At 36.7% G+C, this 27,645-nt stretch overlaps 1 protein-coding gene across 1 annotated transcript in view; it reads right to left on the reverse strand.

Annotated features, from left to right (window-relative positions):
* Positions 1-526: 526 nt before the first annotated feature.
* Positions 527-27,645, reverse strand: part of SLC9C1 (solute carrier family 9 member C1) — a 111,762-nt gene continuing 84,643 nt past the window's right edge. The window contains exons 21-28 of the mRNA XM_061134241.1: positions 26,623-26,721; positions 25,912-26,085; positions 19,378-19,509; positions 19,061-19,246; positions 17,094-17,217; positions 11,213-11,337; positions 9,317-9,404; positions 527-663 (exon numbers count right to left, since the gene is read on the reverse strand). Of these exons, the coding sequence (XP_060990224.1) occupies positions 527-663; positions 9,317-9,404; positions 11,213-11,337; positions 17,094-17,217; positions 19,061-19,246; positions 19,378-19,509; positions 25,912-26,085; positions 26,623-26,721 (1,065 nt within the window). The remainder of the gene's footprint in view (positions 664-9,316; positions 9,405-11,212; positions 11,338-17,093; positions 17,218-19,060; positions 19,247-19,377; positions 19,510-25,911; positions 26,086-26,622; positions 26,722-27,645) is intronic.

The following is a 27,645-nucleotide window of genomic DNA, read 5'->3' on the forward strand; positions in this document are numbered from 1 at the left end:
CACTCGTGCCCCCGGGGTGCTCTCCAGGCTGCCTCTGTGAGGGGTTTCCTGGAGCAATTTCTCACAAACTGACTGAGAGGTGGACAAGCAATCCAGGAATGTTTCTTCCAGGCCCTAGGGGGCCATCTTTTGAAAATTCAATCACCTTAGAAGATAAGGCCCTTATCTCCCAGTTTTCCTGGGAGGAGAGGTGTCAAAGCTAGCTCCTGGTTCCACATGGCAAACTTACCCCCAGGTAAAACTATAAGAGGAAATTTGCTCTTTTAAGGACAATCAGCAAGCATATTACCAAGTGAAGTCAGGATAACTAATGTGTGACAAATAATGCACTACTCTTATTTGAGGACTAGACATTATTTATTCTGAAAAAAATGTTTATAACATTTTGAATTATTTTGGCTATATATTAATAAAAGGGCACGATTTCTTTAGTTTTGTAATCTCCTTAGTGGATAGCCAATGATCCTCATTACATTCTGGTTTAATATTTATTCAATATGCCAGCTTTCCCAGAGCACAGAGTACCTTATTCTTGATCTCCACCCTGAACTCCTTTCAGGGTGTATTGAAGGTCAGCAACTGCAGTGACTAACGACTCAATCCTTGCAGAACCAGATGGCGAGTGATCTTTCGTCAGCGCTTTCCACTCCAGTCTGACTTTAGCTGCCAAGCCAGGTTAGAGGCCTTTTGGATGATAGTGATTCTTTGAACTTTTTCAGTTTCAAAAACTGGATGGTATAAATCTAGCTCTGCTAAGCTGCTAAGTCACGTCAGTCGTGTCCGACTCTTCGCGACCCCATGGACTGCAGTCCACCAGGCTCCTCCATCCATGGGATTTCCCAGGCAAGAGCACTGGAGTGGGTTGCCTTTGCCTTCTCCAGATCCAGCTATAGGTAGTCCTTTTTAGACTTTGCGATTAGAGATAGGAGTTGGGAAAGCTATTTATGCCAAGCAAGATAATTTTGGAACATTTTATGACAGGAAAAGAACTGGTTTATTTAAGAATGCTTATAGAGTCAGGAATATAATAACTTAGTTAAGACTTCACCATTCTTCTTTTCCTTCAAAAAGTCTCATAGAGAGAGTGAAGGCTGTGTGATAGGTTAATATTGAGACGTTTTCCTGAGTATAATTTTCTATTAACTTTTGGGTACAGAATATGAGTTGATTAGGAGTCCTGGCTAATGTCAGAGAGTTATGTGTTTGAAAACTATGACTGTTAATTACTAATATTCCTCATTAAGGAGTTTTTAGCTGTTTTTATTTTTTAAATTTTTGTTGAAATGTAGTTTTTTTACAGTGTGTTAGTTTCTGCTATACAGCAAAGTGACTCAGTTATACACACATATCTTTTTTTTATGAATTTTTTTTTTTTTTTTTGGTTGCACTGGGTCTTAGTTGTGGCATGTAGGATCTAGTTCCCTGACCAGGGATCAAACCCAGACCCTCTTGCATTGGGGCCACAGAGTCTTAACCACTGGATCACCAGGGAAGTCCCATATGTGTGTGTGTGTATATATATATATATATATATATATATATCCTTTTTCATCTTCTCTTCCATGACGGTTTATCACATGATATAGAGTATAGTTGCCTGTGCTATATAGTAAGACCTCGCATTTTCTTTATTCATCTATGGATGGACATTTAGGCTGTTTCCATGTCTTGTTTATTACAAATAGAGCTACTATGAACATAGGCATGCATATATCTTTTTGAGTTATAGTTTTGTCTGGGTATTTGCCAGGAGTGGACTTGCTGGATCACATGGCAACTCTATTTTTAGTTTTTCTAGAAACCTCTGTACTGTTTTCCATTGTAGCTGCACCAATTTATATTCCCAACAACAGTGTAAGAGGGTTCCTTTTTCTCTGCACCTTCTTCAGCATTTGTCATTTGTAGACATTTTAATAATGGCAATTCTAGTTTTAAAAAGGAGGCAGTAACACAGTTCCAACCCCTCTAAGTGAATTTGGGGCTGGAATTTTGCTATCTGGTGAAGGGATGTTAGCATATGACTTCCTGGTGGCAATAATACTACAAAGGATTATTTTTAATAATAAAGGAATGGTTTGGGAACAAAATGGGAATTTTTTCAGTTCACTGAGAGGGCTCCGACAATGTACCCAAGCAGGTGGATGGTATAGCACTCTTCTTTGTCACTATTTGGACTATTTTTTGAGAATGAATGACCCTTGGGAAGAATGTTCTTTTTTTCTGCAAAGTTTCCTATTTTTCTTCAGTAAGACTAACATGGAATATAGAAAATTAAGTTCTATACATGGGGAAAAAATACAAACTAGGCTTAAGCACTGTACAAGTTAAAAGCTAAGCCAAAAATAAAGTCCCAAAGGTGAAAAGACCAAGTAGAGTCCTTGTCTAAAAATATTAAAAGCAGACATGCAGGCTTCCTCTAGCCTTCCTCTAGGCTTCTAGTCCAGTGGAAATGAGCTCTGAGCACACTTCTCAGCCCAAAACCTGCACTGCATTCCTTCTGGTGAAGGAGGAGTTCTGGGTGCGCAACCATCACGTGATGCAGAGCAGGGTGGGTGTGCACCTTGCAAGGTGCTGAGTTTATTTCACATCCCAGTGCCTTGTCTAGGCTCCTTTCCCCACTTGGAGATGTTTCCACTCAAGGACATGTTCCTAGTCAGGCACTGACAATGACTAATATCTGTGGAGTATGTCCTTCTCTTCTCCAATGGCTTAGATTTCCAAAATAAAATCTAGAGAACTTAAAAAGCATTGTAAATTATTCTGAATTAATTTGGGGGATGTAAGTCCAAGTGTCATCATGTCTATCTGTGACTTTGAGTAATTTTCTGAATTCTTTAAGCTCCATTACTAGTGCCTACCACCCACAGTTTGGGTAGTGATTGCCCAAGCTGAAATGAGGGCAAAGCTCTCAGGAGAGTGGCTAGTGCACACGACTCTCACTTTCCGTGGTGACTGCTGTTGGACGGCCCCTCTCCCTCCTGGTGTCTGGTTCCAGATCAAGGGCTTCACTCTCTGTTGCCTTAACATTCGGGCCTGTCACCACCTCCTCATTCATTCTGCTGACGTGGAGTGGCTTATCAGGTTGAATTTGGAAGCAGAATCTGGATGTTCTTGTTTGGCCCTTTCTTTCTGATTTCTTTCGGGAGTGATCTCACCCTTAGAAACCTTAGTTTTTGCTGTTCTCAGCTATGTGGTAAGCTTAATGACAAACGCTCACAGTAGTAAAACTGTCCAAATCTGGGGGTCAAAAGGCAACCATGTCTTGTAAGTCAATTCAGTCACTAATAAAGAGGTGTGTGGTGGGGGGGGAGGGCAGGGTGGGATATGTGTGTTTAAGGTTCTAATTGCCTCAATCCTTTGTCTTAATTTTCTTGGTTCAGAGCTCAGGAAAGGGTACTCATTAATAAGATCCTTATGGTATTATGCTAAGTGAAATAAGTCAGACAGAGAAAGGCAAATACATATAACTTATATGTGGAATCTAAAAATAAAATGAGCTAGTGGCTATAAAAAAAAAGGAAACAGACTCTCAGATATAGAGAACAAAGCAGTGATTACCAGTGAGGCGGGGGAGACGGGAGGGACAATATAGGGGTAGGGACCTAAGAGATACAAACTGTTATGTTTAAAAATACGTAAGCTACAATACAGGAAGTGTATGCAACATTTAACTAAAGATGCAATATAACCTTAAAAGTTGTGAATTACTATGATGTACACCTGTAACATACAATATCGTACATCAACTACATGTCAATAATAAAAAAGTCCTTCAGATATTAAAACACCTGTCATGTAACTATCACTGGAAAAAAACTTGTTGAGGTTAGTTTTGGAGAGAAGTGATAGCAGTTTTTCTTTTCCTTTCTTTGATTCTTGGTTGTCCTAGGTCTTCGTTCTGCACATGGGCGTCCCCCAGGTGCAGTGTTCAGGCTTTCCTTGTGGGGGCCTCTCTTGCCTTGGAACACAGGCTCTGGGCTCACAGGCTTCAGCACTTGGGGGCATGGGCCTGACTGGGCTGGGTGGCATGAGGAGTCCCCCAGACCAGGATCTGAGCCCGCGTCCTCTGCACTGGCAGGTAGATTCCTAGTCACTGGACCACCGGAGAAGTCTAACAGCAGTTTGATTTGACTTTCCCAACAGCAGCAAACCAAACAATCTCCTCCACAAGCACATTTTATGAATGGAATCTCTACACTTGGCTTCTTTGAAAAATATGCCTACCACCAGTTGTAGCAAGAACTAAGTTTGGAATAACATTTCCCAACCCCTAGGTGGAGGCATGATCCTGAAGATATATATTTAAATTTTTATTAATTCTTCAGGTACTTATTTAGGACCTACCATACTGGAGGTGTATACGGTACAATCACTAATCACAGACTTGTTTTCAAATTTCTGCTCTGCCTCTTACCAGCTATGAGGTTTTCCACAAAGCACTCAATTCACTCTTTACTTATTTGTAAATTGGAAATAATAGTACCTACCTTATATGATTACTGTGAAGATTACATAAGTTTATAACTGTACAGCATTTGTTATTTAACAGCATACAGAAGCAATGCAATATCTCTTCACTGTTAAGATTATTTTAAAAAATCATGTGCTGCCTATTGTAAATATAATCATGAACAAAATGGACACCAAAAGTTTTATTTAAGGCTGAGTTACATGGTTAAGTCTTTCTATGGTTAAATCCTTTAGAAAGGATTAAAGCCTTTCTATTAGCTATTTTAAATCATTGAGGGCTTCCAGGATGAGTGAAATGCAATGACACTTCACTGAGTGAATAACAAAAATCAACACTTGGTTCAAGAGCAACATTTAAAATACTTTTTAATAGCATTTAATTTTCATCAAGTGAATCAAACCATTTCTTTCTAAGAGTAACATACAAACTATCCAGGTAGCATAAGCTTATTTTCTGGTTCTAAACCTAAAACTTACTCTAAGATATTCTGGGATGTTTTAGATATTTTAAATCCAGGAAATTTTGCAAAAAAAAATATATATATATATATTTTGAATGAAACAGTTGCAAAGTCCAAACTTCTTTCAGTGTGGCACCAAGAATATCCACATAGGATTCAACTCAAACTTGCTCCCTCTTGAGGGAGGGAAGCGTGCTTCAGAAACAGGAGGCATCTCATGGCAGCAGGGCCAGGACATGTGACAGTCTTCTAAACAGCCTTGTCAATCATTTCTAAAAGAAATGGAAATGAAAGAAAACAAGCAAAGGCAAAAGAACTCTGGAATCTTTCAACATTGACCCACAACCCAGAATAGGATGTCCAGGAGGGTCAGTTTTATTCTCACCAGAAATATCAGGTCATTGTTAATGACACCAAGGAAGGAAGCTGAGCAAGTGAATGTGAATCACTTGTCATCATAAGGGGTGGTAGCATGATTTAAACTGGGAGTATGAATCCAAGAAACCCCTGGGGTCTGTTGAACTGGGTGCGGTAGTTTACGGACTATCAGGAGGAGGGTTTACCATTGTGGGAATAACTGACTGGAGTCATTATCACTCACTGAGTTTTGGCTCTGGCTATTACCATCTGATGGCTCAGATGGTTAAGAATCTGCCTGCAATGCAGGAGACCAGGGTTCGATCCTTGGGTTGGGAAGATCCCCCAGCTGAAGGGGACGGCAACCTACTGCAGTATTCCTGCCTGGAGAATCCCGTGGACAGAGGGGCCTGGCGGGCTGCAGCTGCAAAGGGCGTGATACATTAAGCACTAACACGTTCACATTCCCTAACACCGTGGGCTTCTGAGTGTGACGTGTGGTGCAAACGACAGCAGACAGCTTTCAAGTAATTTATATTTGAATAATTCTTAATAATTCTACAATCATATTTTTCATTATGAGTAATCTGTTCAGTTCAGTTCATGAGCCCATGAACCGCAGCACACCAGGCTTCCCTGTCCATCACCAACTCCCGGAGTCCACCCAAACCCATGTTCATCGAGTCGGTGATGTCATCCAACCATCTCATCCTCTGTCGTCCCCTTCTCCTCCTGCCCCCAATCTTTCCCAGCATCAGGATCTTTTCCAATGAATCAGCTCTTCACATCAGGTGGCCAAAGTACTGGAGTTTCAGCTTCAACATCAGTCCTTCCAATGAACACCCAGGACTGATCTCCTTCAGGATGGACTGGTTGGATCTCCTTGCAGTCCAAGGGACTCTCAAGAGTCTTCTCCAACACCACAGTTCAAAAGCATCAATTCTTCAGTGCTCAGCTTTCTTTATAGTCCAATTCTCACATCCATACATGACCACTGGAAAAACCATAGCCTTGACTAGATGGACCTTTGTTGGCAAAGTAATGTCTCTGCTTTTTAAATATGCTATGTAGGTTGGTCATAACTTTCCTTCCAAGGAGTAAGCGTCTTTTAATTTCATGGCTGCAGTCACCATCTGCAGGGATTTTGGAGCCCAGAAAATTAAAGTCAGCCACTGTTTCCCCATCTATTTGCCATGAAGTGATGGGACCAGATGCCATGATCTTAGTTTTCTGAATGCTGAGCTTTAAGCCAACTTTTTCACTCTCCTTTTTCACTTTCATCAAGAGGCTCTTTAGTTCTTCACTTTCTGCCATAAGGGTGGTGCCATCTGCATATCTGAGGTTATTGATATTTGTCCCGACAATCTTGATTCCAGCCTGCGTTTCCTCCAGCCCAGCATTTCTCATGATGTACTCTGCATATAAGTTAAATAAGCAGGATGGCAATATACAGCCTTGATGTACTCCTTTTCCTACTTGGAACCAGTCTGTTGTTCCATGTCCAGTTCTAACTTTTGCTTCCTGACCTGCATACAAGTTTCTCAAGAGGCAGGTCAGGTGGTCTGGTATGCCCATCTCTTTCAGAATTTTCCACTGTTTATTGTGATCCACACAGTCAAAGGCTTTGGCATAGTCAGTAAAGCAGAAATAGATGTTTTTCTGGAACTCTCTTGCTTTTTCAATGATCCAGCAGATGTTGCCAATTTGATCTCTGGTTCCTCTGCCTTTTCTAAAACCAGTTTGAACATCTGGAAGTTCATGGTTCACATATTGCTGAAGCCTGGCTTGGAGAATTTTAAGCATTACTTTACTAGCGTGTGAGATGAGTGCAATTGTGTGGTAGTTTGAGCATTCTTTGGCATTGCCTTTCTTTGGGATTGGAATGAAAACTGACCTTTTCCAGTCCTGTGGCCACTGCTGAGTTTTCCAAATTTGCTGGAATATGGAGTGCAGCACTTTCACAGCATCATCTTTCAGGATTTGAAATAGCTCAACTGGAATTCCATCACCTTCACTGGCTTTGTTTGTAGTGATGCTTCCTAAGGCCCACTTGACTTCACATTCCAGGATGTCTGGCTCTGGGTGAGTGATCACACCATCGTGATTATCTGGGTCGTGAAGATCTTTTTTGTACAGTTCTTCTGTGTATTCTTGCCACCTCTTCTTAATATCTTCTGCTTCTGTTAGGTCCCTACTATTTCTGTCCTTTATTGAGCCCATTTTTGCAAGAAATGTTCCCTTGGTATCTCTAATTTTCTTGAAGAGATCTCTAGTTTTTCCCATTCTATTGTTTTCCTCTATTTCTTTGCATTGATCGCTGAGGAAGGCTTTCTTATCTCTCCTTGTTATTCTTTGGACCTCTGCATTCAAATGGGTATCTCTTTCCTTTTCTCCTTTGCTTTTTGCTTCCCTTCTTTTCACAGCTATTTGTAAGGCCTCCTCAGACAGCCATTTTGCTTTTTTGCATTTCTTTTTCTTGGGGATGGTCTTGATCCCTGTCTCCTGTACAATGTCACGAACCTCTGTCCATAGTTCATCAGGCACTCTCTCTATCAGATCTAGTCCCTTAAATCTATTTCTCACTTCCACTGTAGAGTCATAATAAAACCACATAAAATAAGAGAGGTAAATAAGACCATCCCTACTCTCCCTTTTCTTAATTACATCATTTATATTTATCTTTTCTGGCCTTGTTTACACTCAACATTTTATATGTACAGTTTTGAATTCAGCTTTTACATTTTATGTTGGACTACTCAACCATAGTAGTACGACACTCCTTGTATTATGGATGTTCTGTCGTGAAATTATACATTTTTTCATTGTTGAACATTTTGGCTATTTAAATATTTTTGTCACTAGAAATAGTAGTGTATTAGACATTTTGCACATTTGTCTACTTGTATACCTTGTATTACTTTCTTTGGATTGATTTTCAGAAGAGAAATCACTGAGGCAAACTGTGTGAGCATTTTTATGACTTTTGTTGACAAATTGCTTATCTACCAGCTAAATATGAGAAAACAAGTATCATTCTATTTTCATTTATTTCAAAGGAAATAATTCTACCATTGAATAAAAATAGTTCTTTAAAAAATGTTAATACTTTTTTGTTTAGTTTTCCTTTTTTTATTTTCTCCACATTTTGGGTATTGTTTTTTCCCTGAATTGGCTGTTCATAAGTTTGCTTGTTGGTATCATAATGTTTTCCTCATCATTTTGTACACATTTTCCCCAGGTAAAGATATTCATTGTGTTGCAAATAATTCTTTCAAACACCTTTTACATGGTGTATTGTTAGCCTTTAAATCTATTTTAAAATATGATCTTTGTCATAGGAAGTGGTATTCAACAGTTAATGTTTTTGAAATGGAGATAAAAAATTTATCTGAAGGTCATATAAAGCACTTATAAACACAAATATTTCCCTAGAGACACGACATTTTGTACTGCCAACAGCTAGGTTGGTCTATTCATTGTTTCCTAAAAGTCTTGGTCTCTTCTGTCTTCTGTTCTAAGCATCAGCTTCTTTTCTCTGCAAAGACTTTGCTATGCTCAGTAGCTACCTGTTTCTTTTGAATTCATTTAACTGCAGTTGACACTGTCCACCGTGTTTCTTGGATTGTCATTTAATTGCCTTCTGTGTGGTAAGTTTTGTCTCCTTAACTAGAACATAAATTTTTGAACATGAAGTCATAGCTTATTGTCTGCTTATATCTTCCACATTACTTGGCTACTTGTAAAACAACCTACCAAACTGGGAGCAACTAGTGTTGCATGTGACATTAAATGGCAGAATATAGAGAGGGAACCATGAAACTATAGTTTCAGAAATTCAGATAAAGCAATCTCATTTTAAAATTAATTTTCCAAATTAGAATTTAGAATTAGTGCCAGTAGAAGAATCTTCTGGCTAATAGAAGGTGGTATAAGCATATTTTCACACAAAGGCAAATAAACTGGCTTCCTTCTACATCTCCAGGAACAAGTATGCTCCCACTGATGTTGGGGAAACTGAACCAGCTTACCAGACTTCCATTCAGGCTTATTCGAGGCATTCTCATAGATGCTCTTATCCATCATGATCTTAGCAGTTGATTTCGTAGGCTCTTGATTCTAAAAATGGAGATAGGAGTTAAAGTCTGAGACTATTAATAAGATTTAAAAAACAGAGTTGGTGTCGAATCTTGTCTGTAGATCAGGGGACCTACAGCTGGGACTCCTGGCAGAGGCAGCACTGTGTGGGGACCAAAATGCTCTGTAAGGAGCCACTTGATGTTGTGGCAGGCTTTCTAATGATGTAAACATAAAGCCACAGTTCTGGGCTGGCGGTAATCAGGGAAAGGTTTGAGGGGAGAGGAAAGGGAGTTGGCTCAGAAACATAGCCAAGATTTAACATCAGGGAGAACAGCATGTATTAAATAACAGAATTTGCTGACCTTCTCTGTATATCTAACTGGCTGATGTTTCTACCATTTAACGGGCTCTCACTTTCAAACTACTTGCTCTATGTTAACAACGCTCATGCAAATCATTTTCTTTTTAATTAAGTAAAAGCAGCAATTTGGGGCATTATGTACTGGGAGAGCGTTAGCTTTCCTGGCTTCTCCCTTCATTCCCCCAAATATGCTATTAAGATAAATCCTACAAGCTTGGCAGCCTACCAAGTCTAAGGAAAAAGATGGCTTAATCTGTAAGCTGGAAGGAGCCATCTTATATTTTATCTTAAGTGTCTTCCTCATCGTTTTTTTGTTGTTGTTGTTGTTGTTGTTGTTTATTTATTAACTGTAATTTCCCTTTGTTATTTCCTAGTCTTCAGCAGAAACTATGTTTGGGAGAATTAGAGGAAGTGACTATATTCATGTGTTTTTTTTTTTTTTTTTTAAGAAAGTTAATATGGAAAGTGCAAAAGACATTTGGAGAAGCAGTTTACAATGTTAAGAAATGGTGTCAAATACTATGTAGTGTTCTTCCCATTTCTTTAATCTCCATAGCAGCACCATAGGTAAGTGACTTATTATTTTATCTGCTTTATAGACAGGGAAAATGATGCTAAGGCGGGTTGAGAAATTTGTTCAAGGTCACATGGCTAATTGTGATGGAATCAGGAAGCAAACCAGAGACTCTCATGCTACACCCCATGCTCTCAACCCCTATGCTATTGGGTCAGCAGTTTGAGGCAACGAGCAACAACTAGGGAGGGTTTGAGGAAAAGCTCCCGCAGGAAGACTCTGAAACTCAAGGATGAACTGAATTTCCTGCCTTTATGTAGAATGAGAACTTGTGTATTAAAGAAGAGGGTTGGGCTCCTCAAGACCTGAGAACTTGGACACATTTGAGTTAAAGATGAACATGAGAAAAACACCTTCAATGTCCCTCATGGAACCTATGATAACCTTTCATTCAACATATACTCATGAGGCAAGTTTCAGGGGAGAAGGAGAATGTGTCTTGAGTTTGATGCCTTATGCTAATAGAGTAAGTGGGCTGAATCAATGTAAAACATCTTTGACAATCAAATATACAATTTTCTGATGTATTCCTTTGTAGCAGATATTTCTCATATTCTGGGTATTATAATTAGCATCTCCTGGGACAATACTACCAGCTCGGAAAAGACTAGAAATAAAAATAAATTCTGTACTTTGCTTGGAACTCCATAAAATCCAATCTACAGGTAGGTTGATGGAGATCTAGTGAGGTCCAGGTAGGCTGATGGAGATCTAGTGAGGTCCAGTTGTCTCTAGATATTTTCAGGGGTCTGGTTCCAGGACAGCACTCCATCTTCCCACAAATACCAAAATCAAGGGATGCTCAAGTCCCTTATATAGAATGACATAGTTCAGTCAGGGCCCAGGAGCCACATGTTCTGTGTTCTAGGGTATGGAGAACTGACTGTATTTTCATTCTATTTCTCAGTTTACCTGAGTGCATGTCTCTTCTTGAGAGAGATTTTCATGTGTTCCACTTTCACCTGCTTCAAATTGAGTATGTGTGTCTTCTGGAAGGGGATATTCACATGTTCTGGATTCAGCTCCTTCAGAAAAGACTGCATTAATTCAAACATTGAAACAAACAGCCATGTTAACTAGTCCAACTATCCAATTCAACCAAGTTCAAGTCACCGTGATCTGAAATTGGTGGCAATTTCAGTTGGTAGGAAATGGGGTCACTTTAAAAAAAGAAATTAAAAGTCTTTTATTATAGAGATTGTGTAACAAATGTGCAGAAAGTTTGGAAAGTACAGAGACAAAATCATTTACTGTCCCACCATCCCCAAAGTACTTTTATATTAATATGTACTGAGCATGCCAGGTCCATTGGTAAGTAATGGGGATACATAAGAAAGCAAATGAGTGGTGATCCATGCTCTCTTGGAGAAGACGGATCAGCAAACATACAAACAAAAAAATACATGATGGGAAAATAGGACTGTGTGCATAATGGCCTATGGGAGCACATGGAAAGTAGTTCTGTGAAGTTGGGATATATCAGTGATGCTGAGATTTAAGGAATAAGAAGTTAACTCCACAGAATGGGGAGATGTGGGGACAAGCACTTTTAGAGGGTTCTAGGCAGAAGGAAGAGAAGAAATGTGCAAAGGTTCAGGAATGAGAGACCACGAGGTCTCTCATATTATGTGAACCGTTAGCCGTTTGGTACGGCCATGTTTTAGATTGTGGGGAGGGAAGATGGCTGACGAATGAGCAGATGGTGAAGTTTCCCATACCATGTCCTGTTTCTGCTAAATGTGAAGATCAGTGGGGACCCACGGAATGGCAGTATTGTGTTCATCTGGATTCTAAGGTTTATAATTGTAATATAATAAAGACAAAATTTGTTTAAAATTAGCAAGACAATGTTGTATCAGTGCTACTTTTACTTGATATGTATCATTGGTCTTTTCCAAGGTACTACCTGGGAAATTAATTGCTTAATGCTTATTAAGCATTCAATTGTGTTGGCTAATGTGTTAATTTAATTAACCATTCATTTATCATTAGACATTTTGACAACTTCTGACTTCTATTCTTATAAATAATGCTTAATTACCTTATTTTTTTCTTTTTAAAATTAATTTAATTTTTTATTGAAGGATAATTGTTTTACAGAATTTTGTTGTTTTCTGCCAAACCTCAACATGAATCAGCCATAGGTATACATATACCCCTCCCTTCTGAACCTCCCTCCCATCTCCCTCCCAATCCCACCCCTCTAGGTTGATACAGAACCCCTGTTTGAGTTTCCTTAGCCATACAGCAAATTCCCATTGGCTATCTATTTTACATGTGGTAATGTAAGTTTCCATGTTACTCTTTCCATATATCTCACCCTCTCCTCCTCTCTCCCCATGTCCATAAATCTATTCTCTATGTCTGTTTCTCCATTGCTGCCCTGTAAATAAATTTCTTCAGTACCATTTTTCTAGATTCCATATATATGCATTAGAATATGATATTTATCTTTCTCTTTCTGACTTACTTCACTCTGTATAATAAGTTCTAGGTTCATCCATCTCATTAAAACTGATTCAAATGTGTTCCTTTTTATGGTTGAGTAATATTTCATTGTGTATATGTACCACAACTTCTTTATCCATTCATCTGTCGATGGACATCTAGGTTGCTTTCATGTTTTAGCTATTGCAAATAGTGCTGCAATGAACAATGGGATACATGGGTATTTTTCAATTGTGATTTCCTCAGAATATATGCCTAGGAGTGGGATTGCTTGGTCATATGGTGGTTTTATTCCTAGTTTTTTAAGGAATCTCCATACCTAGTTTTTTAAGGAATCTCTTCCTTACCGTCTTCCATACCATCTTCCATAGTGGCTGTATCAATTTACATTCCCACCAACAGTGTAAGAGCATCCCCTTTTCTCCACACTCTCTCCAGCATTTATTGTTTATAGACTTTTTGATGAAGGCCATTCTGACTGGTGTGAGGTGATACCTCATTGTAGTTTTGATTTGCATTTCTCTGATAATGAGCAATGTTGAGCATCTTTTCATGTGTTTGTTTGTTAGCCATCTCTATGTCTTCAGAGAAATGTCTGTTTAGGTCTTTTTCCCACTTTTTGATTGGGTTGTTTGTTTTCCTGGTATTGAGTTGTATGAGCTGCTTGGATATTTTGGGAATTAATCCTTTGTCAGTTGTTTCATTTGCTATTATTTTCTCCTATTCTGAGGGTTGTCTTATCACCTTGCTTATAGTTTTCTTTGCTGTGCAAAAGCTTTTACGTTTCATCAGGTCCTACTTGTTTACTTTTGTTTTTATTTCCATTACTCTAGGAGGTGGGTCATAGAGGATCTTGCTTTGATTTATGTCATTGAGTGTTCTGCCTATGTTTTCTTCTAAGAGTTTTATAGTTTCTGGTCTTACATTTAGGTCTTTAATCCATTTTGAGTTTATCTTTATGTATGTTGTTAGGAAGTGTTCTAATTTCATTCTTTCACATGTAGCTGTCCAGTTTTCCCAGCACCATTTATTGAAGAGGCTGTCTTTGCCCCATTGTATATTCTTGCCTCCTTTGTCAAAAATAAGGTACCCATAGGTGCATGGGTTTATTTCTGAGCTTTATATCTTGTTCCATTGGTCTATATTTCTGATTTTGTGCCAGTACCATACTGTCTTGATGACTGTAGCTTTGTAGTATAATCTAAAGTCAGGAAGGTTGATTCCTCCTGCTCCATTCTTCTTTCTCAAGACTGATTTGGCTATTCAGAGTCTTTTATGTTTCCATATGAACTGTGAAATTTTTATTCTAGTTCTATAAAAAATATTATTGGTAATTTGAGAGGGATCACATTGAATCTGTAGATAGCATTTGGTAGTATAGTAATTTTCACAATATTGATTCTTCCTACCCAGGAACATGGAATATCTCTCCATTTGTTTATGTCATCTTTGATTTCTTTCATTAGTGTCTTATAATTTTCTGTGTACAGTTCTTTTGTCTCCTTAGGTGAGTGTATTCTTAGGTATTTAATTCTTTTCATTGCAATGGTAAATGGGGTTGATTCCTTACTTGCTCTTTCTGATTTTTCATTGTTAGTATATAGAAATGCAAGTGATTTCTGTGTATTGATTTTGTATCCTACAACTTTACTAAATTCACTGATTAGCTCTAGTAATTTTCTGATACTATCTTTAGGGTTTTTCATGTCATGTCATCTGCAAACAGTGAGAACTTTACTTCTTCTTTTCTGATCTGGATTCCTTTTATTTCTTTTTCTTCTCTGATTGCTGTAGCTAGGACTTCCAGAACTATGTTGAATAATAGTGGTGAAAGTGGACACCCTTGTCTTGTTCCCAATCTTAGGGGAATGCTTTCAATTTTTGAGCATTGAGAATAATATTTGCCATAGGCATATCATTTATGGCCTTTACTGTGTTGAGGTAGGTTCCTTCTGTGCCCATTTTTTGGAGTTTTAATCATAAATGGATGCTGAATTTTGTCAAAGGCTTTTTCTGCATGTATTGAGATTTTTATATGGTTTTTATCCTTCAATTTGTTAATATGGTGTATCACATTGATTTGCTTATATTGAAGAATCCTTGCATCCCTGGAATAAATCCAACTTGATCATGGTGTATGAGCTTTTTGATGTGTTGCTGAATTCTGTTTGCTAAAATTTTGTTGAGGATTTTTGCATCTATATTCATCAGTGATATCAGCCTATAGTTTTCTTTTTTTGTCTTTGTCTGATTTTGGTATCAGGGTGATGGTGGCCTTGTAGAATGAGTTTGGAAGTGTTCCTTCCTCTGCAATTTTTTGAAAGAGTTTCAGAAGTATAGGCATTAAGCTCTTCTTTAAATGTTTGATAGAATTCTCCTGTGAAGCCATCTGGTCCTGGGCTTTTGTCTTTTGGGAGATTTTTGATCACAGCTTCAATTTCAGTGCTTGTAATTGGGTTGTTCATAATTTCTATTTCTTCCTGGTTCAGTCTTGGAAAATCAAACTTTTCTAAGAATCTGTTCATTTCTTCCAGATTATCCATTTTATTGCCATATAGTTGTTCATAATAGTCTCTTATAATCCTTTGTATTTCTGCATTGTCTGTTGTACCTCTCCTTTTTCATTTCTAACTTTGCTGATTTGACTCTTCTCTCTTTTTTTCTTGATGAGTCTGGCTAATGGTTTGTCAATTTTGTTTATTTTCTCAGAGAACCAGCTTTAGTTTTATTAATCTTTACTACTGTACTGACATTTTGATAACTTCTAATTTTTATTCTTATAAATAATGCTTAATTACCTTAATTACTTTTTTGCTTTATTTATTTACAATAAATGTCTAGAAATTATATTATTAATTATTTTTTTTGAGATATAATTGACATATTTAGAAATTACATTATTTAAGCAAGGGATATAAATGCTTTTAGGGCTTTTGGAATCTTGTGATAAACTTATTTGATCAATTGGTACTGTGTCAAGATAAGAATGTATATCAGAAAAACTACATTTAAAGAAATTGGAGGATAATTGTTTTACAATGTTCTGTTGGTTTCTGCATTCAACAACATAAATCAGGCTTAAGTATACATACATACATTCTCTTAATCCTCTCTTCCACTCACTACATTTTTTGAGCTTTAGTCATTATAATTCTTTAAAAATCTCATGAATGAAATAGGCTAATATTTAATTTCTGTTTCTTTAAATATTAGTAGTGTTGAACTTTGTCTATATTTTGTTTTCAATAAAACTTTTCTTCCATGAACTGTCCTTTGTTGATCTCTTGATTGGTAATATTTTTATCAACACAGAATTTTAGAATTAATTTCTGTATTCTTAAATTTAGAACAATGTCTCCTTCAGAGAAATGAAAAATATTAAAGAATATTTATTCCAACCAGTCCATCCTAAAGGAGATCAGTCCTAGGTGTTCATTGGAAGGACTGATGCTGAAGCTGAAACTCCAATACTTTGGCCACCACATGCAAAGAGTTGACTCATTGGAAAAGACCCTGATGCTGGGAGGAATTGGGGGCAGGAGGAGAAGGGGACGACAGAGGATGAGATGGCTGGATGGCATCACCGACTCAATGGACAAGAGTTTGAGTAAACTCTGGGAGTTGGTGACGGACAGGGAGGCCTGGCGTGCTGCGATTCATGGGGTCGCAAAGAGTCAGACACGACTGAGCAATTGAACTGAACTGAAATGACTGATTCCATAATTCAAATATAACTCAATTTTTAAAACTATCTCAAATTTATTTTCCAAATTTTAATTAATAGCTTATAGCAGTTATTAAATAATCATATATATTATGATTCAGTTTCATTCATGCAAAATTTGTATGGAGAATAGGCTTATAATAAGGTTATTTATTTGCCTGGAGAATCCCAGGGATGGGGTCGCACAGAGTCGGACATGACTGAAGTGACTTAGCAGCAGCAGCAAGGTTATTTATTCAGTTCTATGATTTATATCTCTGTTATTCAGACAACACAACAACATTTTCATTATTACTGCTATATAAAATATTTTAACTTTTGGAAAGAACTAGAAATTTCCTCATCAATCTTTTCTTCATATTATTTTTATATACTTATAATGTTTATAATATATGATACCTATTATAATTATGTATTTATTTTATAGATCAAATATAGAATAATTTCTAACTATAACTTAGATATTCTCAGTCATAATTCACATATTGGATATCAAATATGGCAGTTAAAAGGATTTCTCAATACTTTAGGCAGAGTGCATGCAAGTTTCCAAATACTATAGGACTATTTCATAAAAGAAAAATAAGTTCCCAATTATTCAAAGAATTCTAACTTACATACCTGATGTTGTTGGATCAGCTGGTTTATGTGACGCTATATACTTTCTAGTCTTCCACCTGAATCTTTTCGAATAAATCGAAGTTCGAACAATTGTTACCTTTGTGAAATCTTCAGTGCCTTGTATCTGAAAGTCAACAGATTACAAGATAATTTCTAAGTAAAAACCTAACAAATGTTCTCTAGTAAGCTACTATCGCAGACCCTCTCTAAATATCTGGGCCTGAAAATTGACATTGTAAATAGATATTGAAGTGAAGTGAAGTGAAAGTTGCTCAGTTCTGTCCGACTCTTTGCAACCCCATGGACTGTACAGTCCATGGAATTCTCCAGGCCAGAATACTGGAGGTGGGTAGCCTTCCCCTTCTTCAGCGGATCTTCCCAACCCAGGGATTGAACGCAGGTGTCCCGCATTGCAGGTGGATTCTTTACCATCTGAGCCACCAGGGAAGCCCAAATAGACATTAGATATAGCTAAATACTTGGATATGTTAGTTTTGTGAAAGTCAATATTCTATATACTCTCACTGATTTTAAATTATTTTGTCCATTTTTATTACAAATGAGAAAAATAGTGAAGACTTAATCATCCATGACCCTTTAAACTATCACCCAGAGTATTTTTCTATGTGGCAGAAAGAAAGTCTGAATGTCAACGGATTTCAAGACATCTTCAAATCCAAACCCACAGTGAGGAGAGCCTTATGCCCAGGACAGTAGACAGAGTTGGGCAGGTTTGGGCTGCCTAAAGAATCCCTTTCTTGGTTATCTAAATTCCCAATCCAGCATCCCTAACTAAGTCCTATTATTACATATTCAGGAATAGCGGAAGGGAGTACCATAGTTAAAAATAGTGTTTCACTTCCTCTCACTGGCTATCAGATTAGTGGTATCCACGTGGAAAATTTTCTTATGACCATTTCTCAGCTCAAGATTCCTCTTACCTCCAACATATTTTTCTTGTGTCTCATATTTACCTTTTAAGCATTTCTATCATAGCTGTAAACATTCATGTATCTATTTTTATATATTCCTTTTTGCTTGGTTGAGAGATCTCTTGAGGGCAAGTTGCAAGACTCATTTGTTTTGATCAGTTTAGCATCTAGCACTGTTTCTGTCATAGTTGCCTAAAAATATGCTTACTTTAATTAACTCTAGGTCTCTCTTTCAATTTACTTTCTTTAGAAGTATTTTATGTGTCCTCTGATTCCCCCAGACATGTGCCTCTCTTACTCTACCCTGGTACACACACATACACACACAAACACACACATATACTATGATATTCCTTCATTCTCTCTTTCTTCTCACGGCACAGCTTTTCATTGTAATTGGGCTTCCCTGGAGGCTCAGACAGTAAAGAAACTGCTTGCAATGCAGGAGACCCAGGTCCTGGAGAAGGGAATGGCTACCCACCCCAGTATTCTTGCCTGGAGAATCCCATGGACAGAGGAGCCTGGTGGGCTACATCCACGGGGTTGCAAAGAGTTGGACACAACTGAACAACTAAGCACACACGTAACTCAACAGCTTAATATGAGAAGGTCCTTTATTTTTACACTCACTTTCAAAGTAGCTGAAGAAATAACCAGTAATACTCAACTTCAGCTTAGGACTGAAAGAACCTTTTTACAGCACTGTTGATATAATCCAGAGAGAGTAGTTCTGGAATATGTACATGAACTGAATAGGTCCTCTTTAGCTATTTACAATTGCACCAAAATCTAACTGTGGTCAAAATGTATAACTTGGCCTGATTCATTGATAGTGAATAGGAACAGTTTGGTGTTTGGGCTACCCAGTGCTAAAGCAATCAATGAACTTGGAGTGTGTATGCTGTGCATGCCTTCATGGAGTGGTAGGGGAATGGGAGAGAATGGGAAGGTGGAAAAGTGACACTCTTTCTACTATTAACTCATTGTTGGACAAACGGAATATTGACCTGAAGATATGAATCAGTATTTCTTTACCTGATGACATGTTATAGGAATTAAGAAAGGAGCCTTATAAGCTTTTCGTAACTGACAATCTTCCACAGCTCCATGGATGAGGATGACATAAATGACTGTTTCATCATATATATCAGTTTTGGTGTTCTTTGGTATATCTTTTACATAAATGTTACTGAGTTTTAATTGCATCTTGTAATTCCAATCCTAAGAAAAATACAATTTTGTAGTCTATTGTTTATAAAGATTAATATAAATTCCTAAATAGTTAATTTCTAACAATACTTTAGTTCATTTTCATTCAGAGAGAAGGACAATTTCACATAAGCACCTCTTACCTCATAAGATAAATGTTCCCTGATTTTTTTGGCAGTAATAGAAAGTCCAAGTTTTAGCCACATTCTGTATTCAACGTGAGGACAAAATTTTTCAAAAGCTTCATACAAGTAATTTTTGGGGATAAAACATGTCTGGAAAAAAGAGGATATCAACTTACTATTTCATTCTGTGCATTCATGATTCATTGAAATGAGATTTTCTCTTATATACATGTAATATTAAAGCTAATAATATTTAAATTATGCAGATTCATTTTATTGCCTGGAAACCTAATAAATGTATCTATTTAGTAAATATTTGTACACTCTTGTCATATACTAAGTATTGAAAGGCTGTATGATTTAATGAGACTTCATTATTCTTATAGATTCTGAAAAAATAGAAAACAAAGAATCAAAGATCATTTAACCCTTTAAACTAAAGACATAAGTATTTCTAAAAACATTATTTGGGGGGAGCAAATGTTTTGGTCAGTAATAAAATTCTGATACTAACAATAATTAGACTACTGACTCTTAGGAATAAGCTTCTATGAAGACACAAGAGACTGTGTTTGTTGGTTTTAAATTCTCTTGGTAAGCAGCTATGAGTAGATTTGCTGGGTAATATAGTAAATGTGTATTTATAATAAACTGCTAAACTGTTTTCAGATGAGGCTGTAATATTTACCCTTTAACTAGCCATGTATGAGAATTTCAGTTGCTTAACATCCTTGCTAATACTGTGTGTTCAACTTATGTATTTTTAGCCAATGTAGTATGTATACAGGGATACCTTATCATGATTTTAATTTGTGTTTCCCTGAGCACTAATGATATTGAGCATCTTCTTCATATGTTTATGGGCCATTTATATATTCTTTTATGAAGTATCTGTTCAAATCCATTGCCCAATTTTAAATCCTGAAGCATAGTTGATTTACAATATTTTATTAGTTTTAGGTGTGATAGTGATCCAATATTATTATAGATTATACTCCATTTAAAGTTATTACAAAGTATTGACTCTATTGCCTGTGCTGTACAATATATCCTTCACACGTGGTGACTTGTACCTCTTAAGCCCCAAGCTAGAATACTGAATTGGGTGCCCTATTTTGTCCTGCTCCCTTCCTCTCCCTGCTGATAACCACTACTTTGTTTTCCATTTCTGTAAATCTGTTTCCTTTTTGTCATATTAACTTGTTTTATTTTTTAGATTCCACATAAACGTAATAACTTACAGTACTTGTCTTTCTCTGTCTTCCTATAATTTCATTAAATATAATACCCTCCAAGTCCATCCATGTTGTCACAAATAGCATAATTTCATTCTTTTTCATTTAGTAATACTATATGTGTGTGTGTGTGTGTGTGTGTGTGTGTGTGTGTGTATCTCAAATCTTCTTTATCCATTCATTTGTTGATGGATATTTCGGTTGCTTTCACATCCTGGCTGTTATAAATAATACTACTGTGAATATGGGGGAACATGGATCTTTTCAAATTCATGTTTTTATTTTCTTCACATACCTAGCTAAGAGCAGAATTCCTGCATCATATGATAGCTCTATATTCAGTTTTTTTGAGCAACCTCCATACTGTTTTTCAAAGTGGCACAAATTTACATTCCTGCCAACAGTGTAGGTTGATGGTGGTGTTGTTTAGTCACTAAGTCATGTCTGACTCTTTTGTGACCCCATGGTCTGCAGCCTGCCAGGCTCCTCTGTCAATGGGATTTCCCAAGTAAGAATACTGGAGTGGGTTGCCACTTCCTTCTTCAGGGGATCTTCCTGACCCAAGGCTCAAACCTGTGTCTCTGGCATTGGCAGGTGGATTATTTACTACTGAGCCACCAGGGAGACCTCAGAGGGTTCCCTTCATCCACATCCTCACCAATATTTGTTATTTGTAGACTTTCTGATGACAGCCATTGTGACACAGGTGATAACTCACTGTGATATTGATTTGCATTTCTCTGATATTTACCAATGATGAACATCTTTTCATGTGCCTGTTGACCTTCTGTATATCTTATTTGGAAAAATATCTATTCAGGTCTCTGCCCACTATGTAATTGAGTTGTTTTGATATTGAGTTGTATGAGCTGTTTATGTGGTTTGGATATTAATCTGTTATTGGTCATGCAATCTGCAAATATTTTCTACTGATCAATAGGATGCCTTTTTATTTTGTCAATGGTTTCCTTTTCCACAGAAAGGCTTTTAAGATTAATTAGGTACCATTTGCTTGTTTTTGCATTTGTTTCCTTTGTCTTAGGAGACATATTCAAAAAAATATTGCTATGGTTTATGTCAAAGAGTGTTCTGCCTACGATCCCTTCTAGAGTTTACAGTTTACAGCCTTACATTTAGGTCTTTAATTCACTTTCAATTTTGTATTTCATGTGAGAAAAAGTTATAATTTCATTCTTTTACATGTAGCTGTCCAGTTTTCCCAGCAACACATTGAAGAGCCTGTATTTTCTCCATTACATATTTTTGCCTTGATTTAGATTAGTTGACCACAAGTACATAGGTTTATTTCTGGATTCTCTGTCATGTTCCATTAATCTGTGTCTCCTTTGCCTTTAGCCTCTCTTCTTTTCTCAGCTATTTGTAAGGCCCCCTCAGACAACCATTTTGCCTTTTTGAATTTCTTTTTCTTGGGGATGGTCTTGATCACTGCCTTCTGTACAATGTCACAAACCTCCATCCATAGTTCTTCAGGCACTCTGTATATCAGATCTAATCCCTTGAATCTATTTGTCACTTCCACTGTATAATCGTAAGGGATTTGATTTAGGTCATACCTGAATGGTCTAGTGGTTTTCCCTACTTTCTTCAATTTAAGTGTGAATTTGGCAATAAGGAGTTCATGATCTGAGTCACAGTCAGCTCCTGGTCTTGTTTTTGCTGACTGTATAGAACCTCTCCATCTTTGGCTGCAAAGAATATAATCAGTCTGATTTTGGTATTGACCATCTGGTGATGTCCATGTGTAGAGTCTTCTCTTGTGTTGTTGGAAGAGGGTGTTTGCTATGACCAGTGTGTTTGCTTGGCAAAACTCTGTTAGACTTTGCCCTGCTTCATTTTGTACTCCAAGGCCAAATTTACCTATTACCCCACGTGTCTCTTTCCTTCCTACTTTTGCATTCCAGGCCCCCATGATGAAAAGGACATTTTCTTTGGGTGTTAGTTCTAGAAGGTTTTGTAGGTCTTCATAGAACTGTTCAACTTCATCTTCTTCAGCTTTATTGGTTGGGGCATAGACTTGGATTACTGTGATATTGAGTGGTTTGCCTTGAAAATGAACAGAGATCATTCTGTCATTTTTGAGATTGGACCCAAGTACTGAATTTTGGACTCTTTTGTTGACTATGATGGCTACTCCATTTCTTCTAAGGAATTCTTGCTCACAGTAGAAGATATAATGGACATCTGAATTAAAATTGCCCATTCTAGTCCATTTTAGTTCACTAATTTCTAACATGTCGATGTTCACTCTTGCCATCTTCTGTTTAACCACTTCTAATTTACCTTGATTCATGGACCTAACATTCCTAATAAATCAATACTTTGTTTCAAAGTTTATATTCCTGATGTGAGTATTGATACAAAGCTTTCTTATTTATATTTGCATGAAATATTTTTTCCCATCCCTTCACTTTCAGTCTGTGTATATCTTTAGCTCTGAAGTGAGTCTCTGGTAATCAGCACTGTTTTTTATTCAATTACCTAACCTATATCTTCTGACTGGAGCATTTAGCCTATTGACATTTAAAATGATTACTGATAGGTGTGTGCGTATTGCCACTTGTTTCCTGGTTGTTTTTGCAGTTCTTCTCTGCCCCTTTCTCCTTTTTTAGTTCCTTCCTTTGTGGTTTGATGATTTTCTTTAGAGGTACACTTTGTTCCTTTCTCCTCTAGCTTTATGTGTGTCTATTGTAGGTTTTTGACTTGTGGTTACCATCACATTCATATATGTTAACCTGTAACTAGATCTACTTGTTTTAAACAGATAGTCATTTAAGTTCAAACATATCCTAAAATTACTTTCTTTACTCTCTTCTCCCAGGTTTTATGTCTTTGATGTCATATCCCTAACTATTTATTCTAGTCTTAGTTGATGTTACAATTTTTTTGTCTTTTAATCTTGTAATAACTTAATTGACTGATCCACAGGCTTTACTATATATTTGCCTTTATTAGTGGGTTATTTTTCCTTTCTGGACCTTTTTACTGCCATCCCCAAACTACTCTTTTTAATTCTAAAATTTTCATTTGATTCTTCAATATTTCCTGTGTCTTCTTTCATAAAGATTACATTTTTCTTTAGTTGCTTGAACATGTTTCATTTTAGTCCTTTGAATCTCTTCTTAGCTCCTTAGTGTCTTCATTTAGTCCATAGTCTGGGTAATTTCAGTGTTGTTCCACTCCCCTTTTCCACATTCAGGGTCACATTTTCATGCCTCTTTGCTTGCTTAGTAATTCATGATTCCTGAAGATAAATTGTTGATATTCCAGATTCTGTTATCTTCCTGTGATCATTGTTGATGTTTGTTGCAGTAGACCCCTTCATTTACTGTCTGATGACCTTGACTTTGTATAGGTTGTGTTTTATGATTTGTTTTGTTTAATCAGTAGAAAACTCTAGGCATTTTCCATGATTGTGTAATTTCATGGTACTTAACCTCCAAACAAGTCTGCCAGGGCTTGCTCTCAGGCTTGTTTTAGTAAATTTAGAGATAGTCTTACTAGGCCATGATATTTGCTCTTAAGGTGTATTCCTTCTGGTTGCTCACCTGTATGCCGGAGGTTTTAAAAAGTGTCTCCTTTCTATCAAGACAGAATCTTAAAATATCTCAAATCCCTGACACTCCTTGACTTTTAACATCTCTGTTTCATTCTTAGCAATCTGGTAATTTAGTTTTGTCTTACCTTGTGCATTTGCAGCCTATCCCTCAACCAACGAATTGTGGACCATAGATTCCTCAGGTCTCCCTCTGTGAACTCTGATCCTATGCCCTGCTCTACAGATTCCAATCTTCTCTGGCTGCCACAGTTTCTAACCTCTCCCATCTCAGCTCAGCAGGATCATTATTTTCCACTTGGATTCTTAGTGAACTGTGGTCAGAAACTGCCCCAGTCAGAGAGTGAAGGTGGATGTGGAGCTTATCTCGTGAGTTTCTCTTCTCTTGAGGTTTCCAGACTCAACACGTCCTGTTTTCCAATGGTTGAAAATATTTGCCTCATATATTTTGTCAAGTTATGGTTATTTATGGTAAGTGTGCCACTGTATTCTCAGTAACTTCCTTATATCCAGAAGCAAAAGGCCAGAGTATTTTTATGCAAATGTCAGATATCATATAATTTCACTTATAAATATTCTAATATGCATTGTTGAATGATAGAGACAAAATTTCCTTTGCCTTCTTCTTCCTTTCCTTCCTCTTCCCTTTTCATTCCTTTGATTTGTTAAAAAATAAATGGGTTATTGGCCTGTTGACATCCCACAGTCTAGATTTAGCTAATCATCCTCTCTTGGTGTTGGTTAACTTGTTTCCTGAATTTTCTGTAAACTGGTTGGAACTAGAGGCTCCAGGTTTCTCTTTCCTGCGCAAGAAGAGTCCAGGGTGCCAGCACTCCTGTTGCATCAGATTGTGATGCACGCGGTGCCCAGCTGCCATTATGTTAGTGATGCCAGGATTGCCCGCAGGTGACGTTAGTGTGGTTTCCATTGCAAAGTGTTCCACTAACATTCCACTTGGCAGTCTTAGTATCAATTGGTGGTTATTGCATAGGTCCATTATTTCATTAGGGCTGGCTAAATGGAGATATTTTAATTCGTTTATTCTACATTTATTGGCTTGAATTCTTCTATACAGAACAATTTTCCTCATCTTTTTTTTTTTTTTTTTTTGTAGTTTCCTTGAAAGAGTTCATAGAGGAAAGGCAGGATACATGTTTAATTATTTCTTTTTTAAAATAAGCAATCCATTTTCAGAGATATAAGTTGATATCCTAGCAATCTTTTTAAAATAAAAAACTTGATACCATTATCAACTTATGAACTTTTATGTTTGTGGTTTTATTGTTTACAGTCACTGTTCTTTTTGAATTCACATTAGGCCAGTGAGAGCCCCTGTTGCTTTGAGGATTTTGTTGTGACTTGTGTGTCAGAAACTTCTGTTCACTGTGCTCAACTTTCTGTTAATAAATCCCAGCTCTTTGACTTTTTCCCTTCTTTACCCTCCAAATTATGGTATTCACATTTAACATATCCCATCTAATTTCCCATGGGACATCTCACATAACCAGTTTTTCTGGTTAAATCCTTGTTCCAATATGGTAGATTAACTTTTGCAAGCCATTTTTGCTAAGACACTACATTGTGTACATAAGATTCTGTAACAAGTTTTATTTCTTTATTATTCCTATTTCTTAAAATATGTTCACTAGACTACAAACATAAACAAATACAAAAATAACTTTAAATTTGGTACTAGATATTTAACAAGCTATAATAATAAGACATAAGTTGACATTTTCTGACCTCTACTACTGTTTTGCAGGTGGCAGAATATTTCATGGGTGCATTAGTCAAGCAGTTTAGCTCTCCTATTACTGCCCCACTGATCACAAAGTCTGTATAAGTTATCTGGTAATCTTTCTCCTCTGACTCCCAGATTATTTGATCAATTCCCAAACCTGGCTTTGATCTTTGAAGCTGTTCAAGAACAAAGAAAGAAAGAAAAAAAAAAAAAAAATACATGAACCAGTTAACTTACCAAAACTATTTGATTTATGGCTTTTCCCTTTGTTTAACAATTTTAAATACTTGCACATTGCCTGAAAATATGTATTACTTATAACTGTTAAAGTGAATTTATTAAATTAGCAATGACTTGGAAACAAAACATTCTTAAAATACTCTCATCCTTTTGATTCTACCAACTCAACCAATTAATACCTGTCATAGAATAGCTAAATGCCTAACTCAAATATAAGATAAATAACAACTTATAACTTTCAACCTTAATGCTGATCCTTTTAAAGTTTCTTGTTATCTATGGGAAAGTATGGCTTAACAAGTGATAGCTGGTGTTATTCATTGTGTTTGAGGAAGATAATTGTTGTTTGGATAGTAGCTGCTGTCCTAAAAAAAGGATTAATAGAGTTCTTAGCATTGAAAGATATTTATTCTCAATTATGTAATGTTTTTAACTAATGCTCACAAGTGCATTTATAAATATCTCTGCCTTACCTTTACCATGCCTGAAATAATTACATAAATTCCTTTAGGCTCATCACCTTCTTCAAATATATCATTTCCACAATCAAATGTTACAACTCTGGATCTTTCCTAGGAAATGTCACCAAATACATAAGCTACAAATAATATTTTAGCAGTGATTAGAGTTTACATTTTAATAAAAGTTTTATGCTTTTAAAGTAAATATTACTCAAAAATATCTGAGACATTGTATTAGTAATAAATTTGTAAGAGAAAATAGGAATTATGGCTAAAAAAGAGAAAGTGGATATTAATGAATATATGTAATTTCAGGTGGGGTATTTATACACAAATTAGAAAACAATCTAACTTAAGAATTAGAATGTATGGAAAGGTGAAAATATTTCTTTGGATGAAAAATAATCTGAACAGATACAAGCTAATGGCACATATATGTCTTAGACATACTCATGCTCTAAACAGCAGATGAAGTAACAAAAATTCAATCATTCAAAATATTTTAACCAGGTGAAAAAAAATATAATTGGTCTTTTGGAGCTTACTAGATATAGAAAAATGTTATTAGAACAGGTTAAATCCATTTATTTGTTCATCCCAGAAACACTTATTGAACACCCAGTATGTGAGATACAACATGATAGGCACTGAGTAGTCAAAAGTTTGATGAGGTAAGTATTATAGAAGGGGGGAGAGGTGTAAAGATAATAATTGTAATGTAATATAATTATGCTATAATAAAGGTGTATACTGGATGCAATGGTGACATCTTTGGTCCTCCAAACTCTGGATGGACCACAGGTTGGTCTTTTACTGGTATTTGACTCTAAAGCCTGCTTTTTAGAGAATGTTTCCAGAGAAGAAATGAGCAGAGGCAGTTTGGGGGGGTGGGGTGGGGTGGGAGGTGAAAACAAAGGGCATTTTACAATCAGTAAATAGCACTCACAGAACGGAATTTAAAAAGCATAAAGTTCTTGGAGTATCATGAGGGAAACAAAAGTGAAAGTGTTTAGTCACTCAGCCATGTCCAATTCT

This window comes from Dama dama, chromosome 31, assembly GCF_033118175.1.
Source record: "Dama dama isolate Ldn47 chromosome 31, ASM3311817v1, whole genome shotgun sequence".
Taxonomy (NCBI): domain Eukaryota; kingdom Metazoa; phylum Chordata; class Mammalia; order Artiodactyla; family Cervidae; genus Dama; species Dama dama.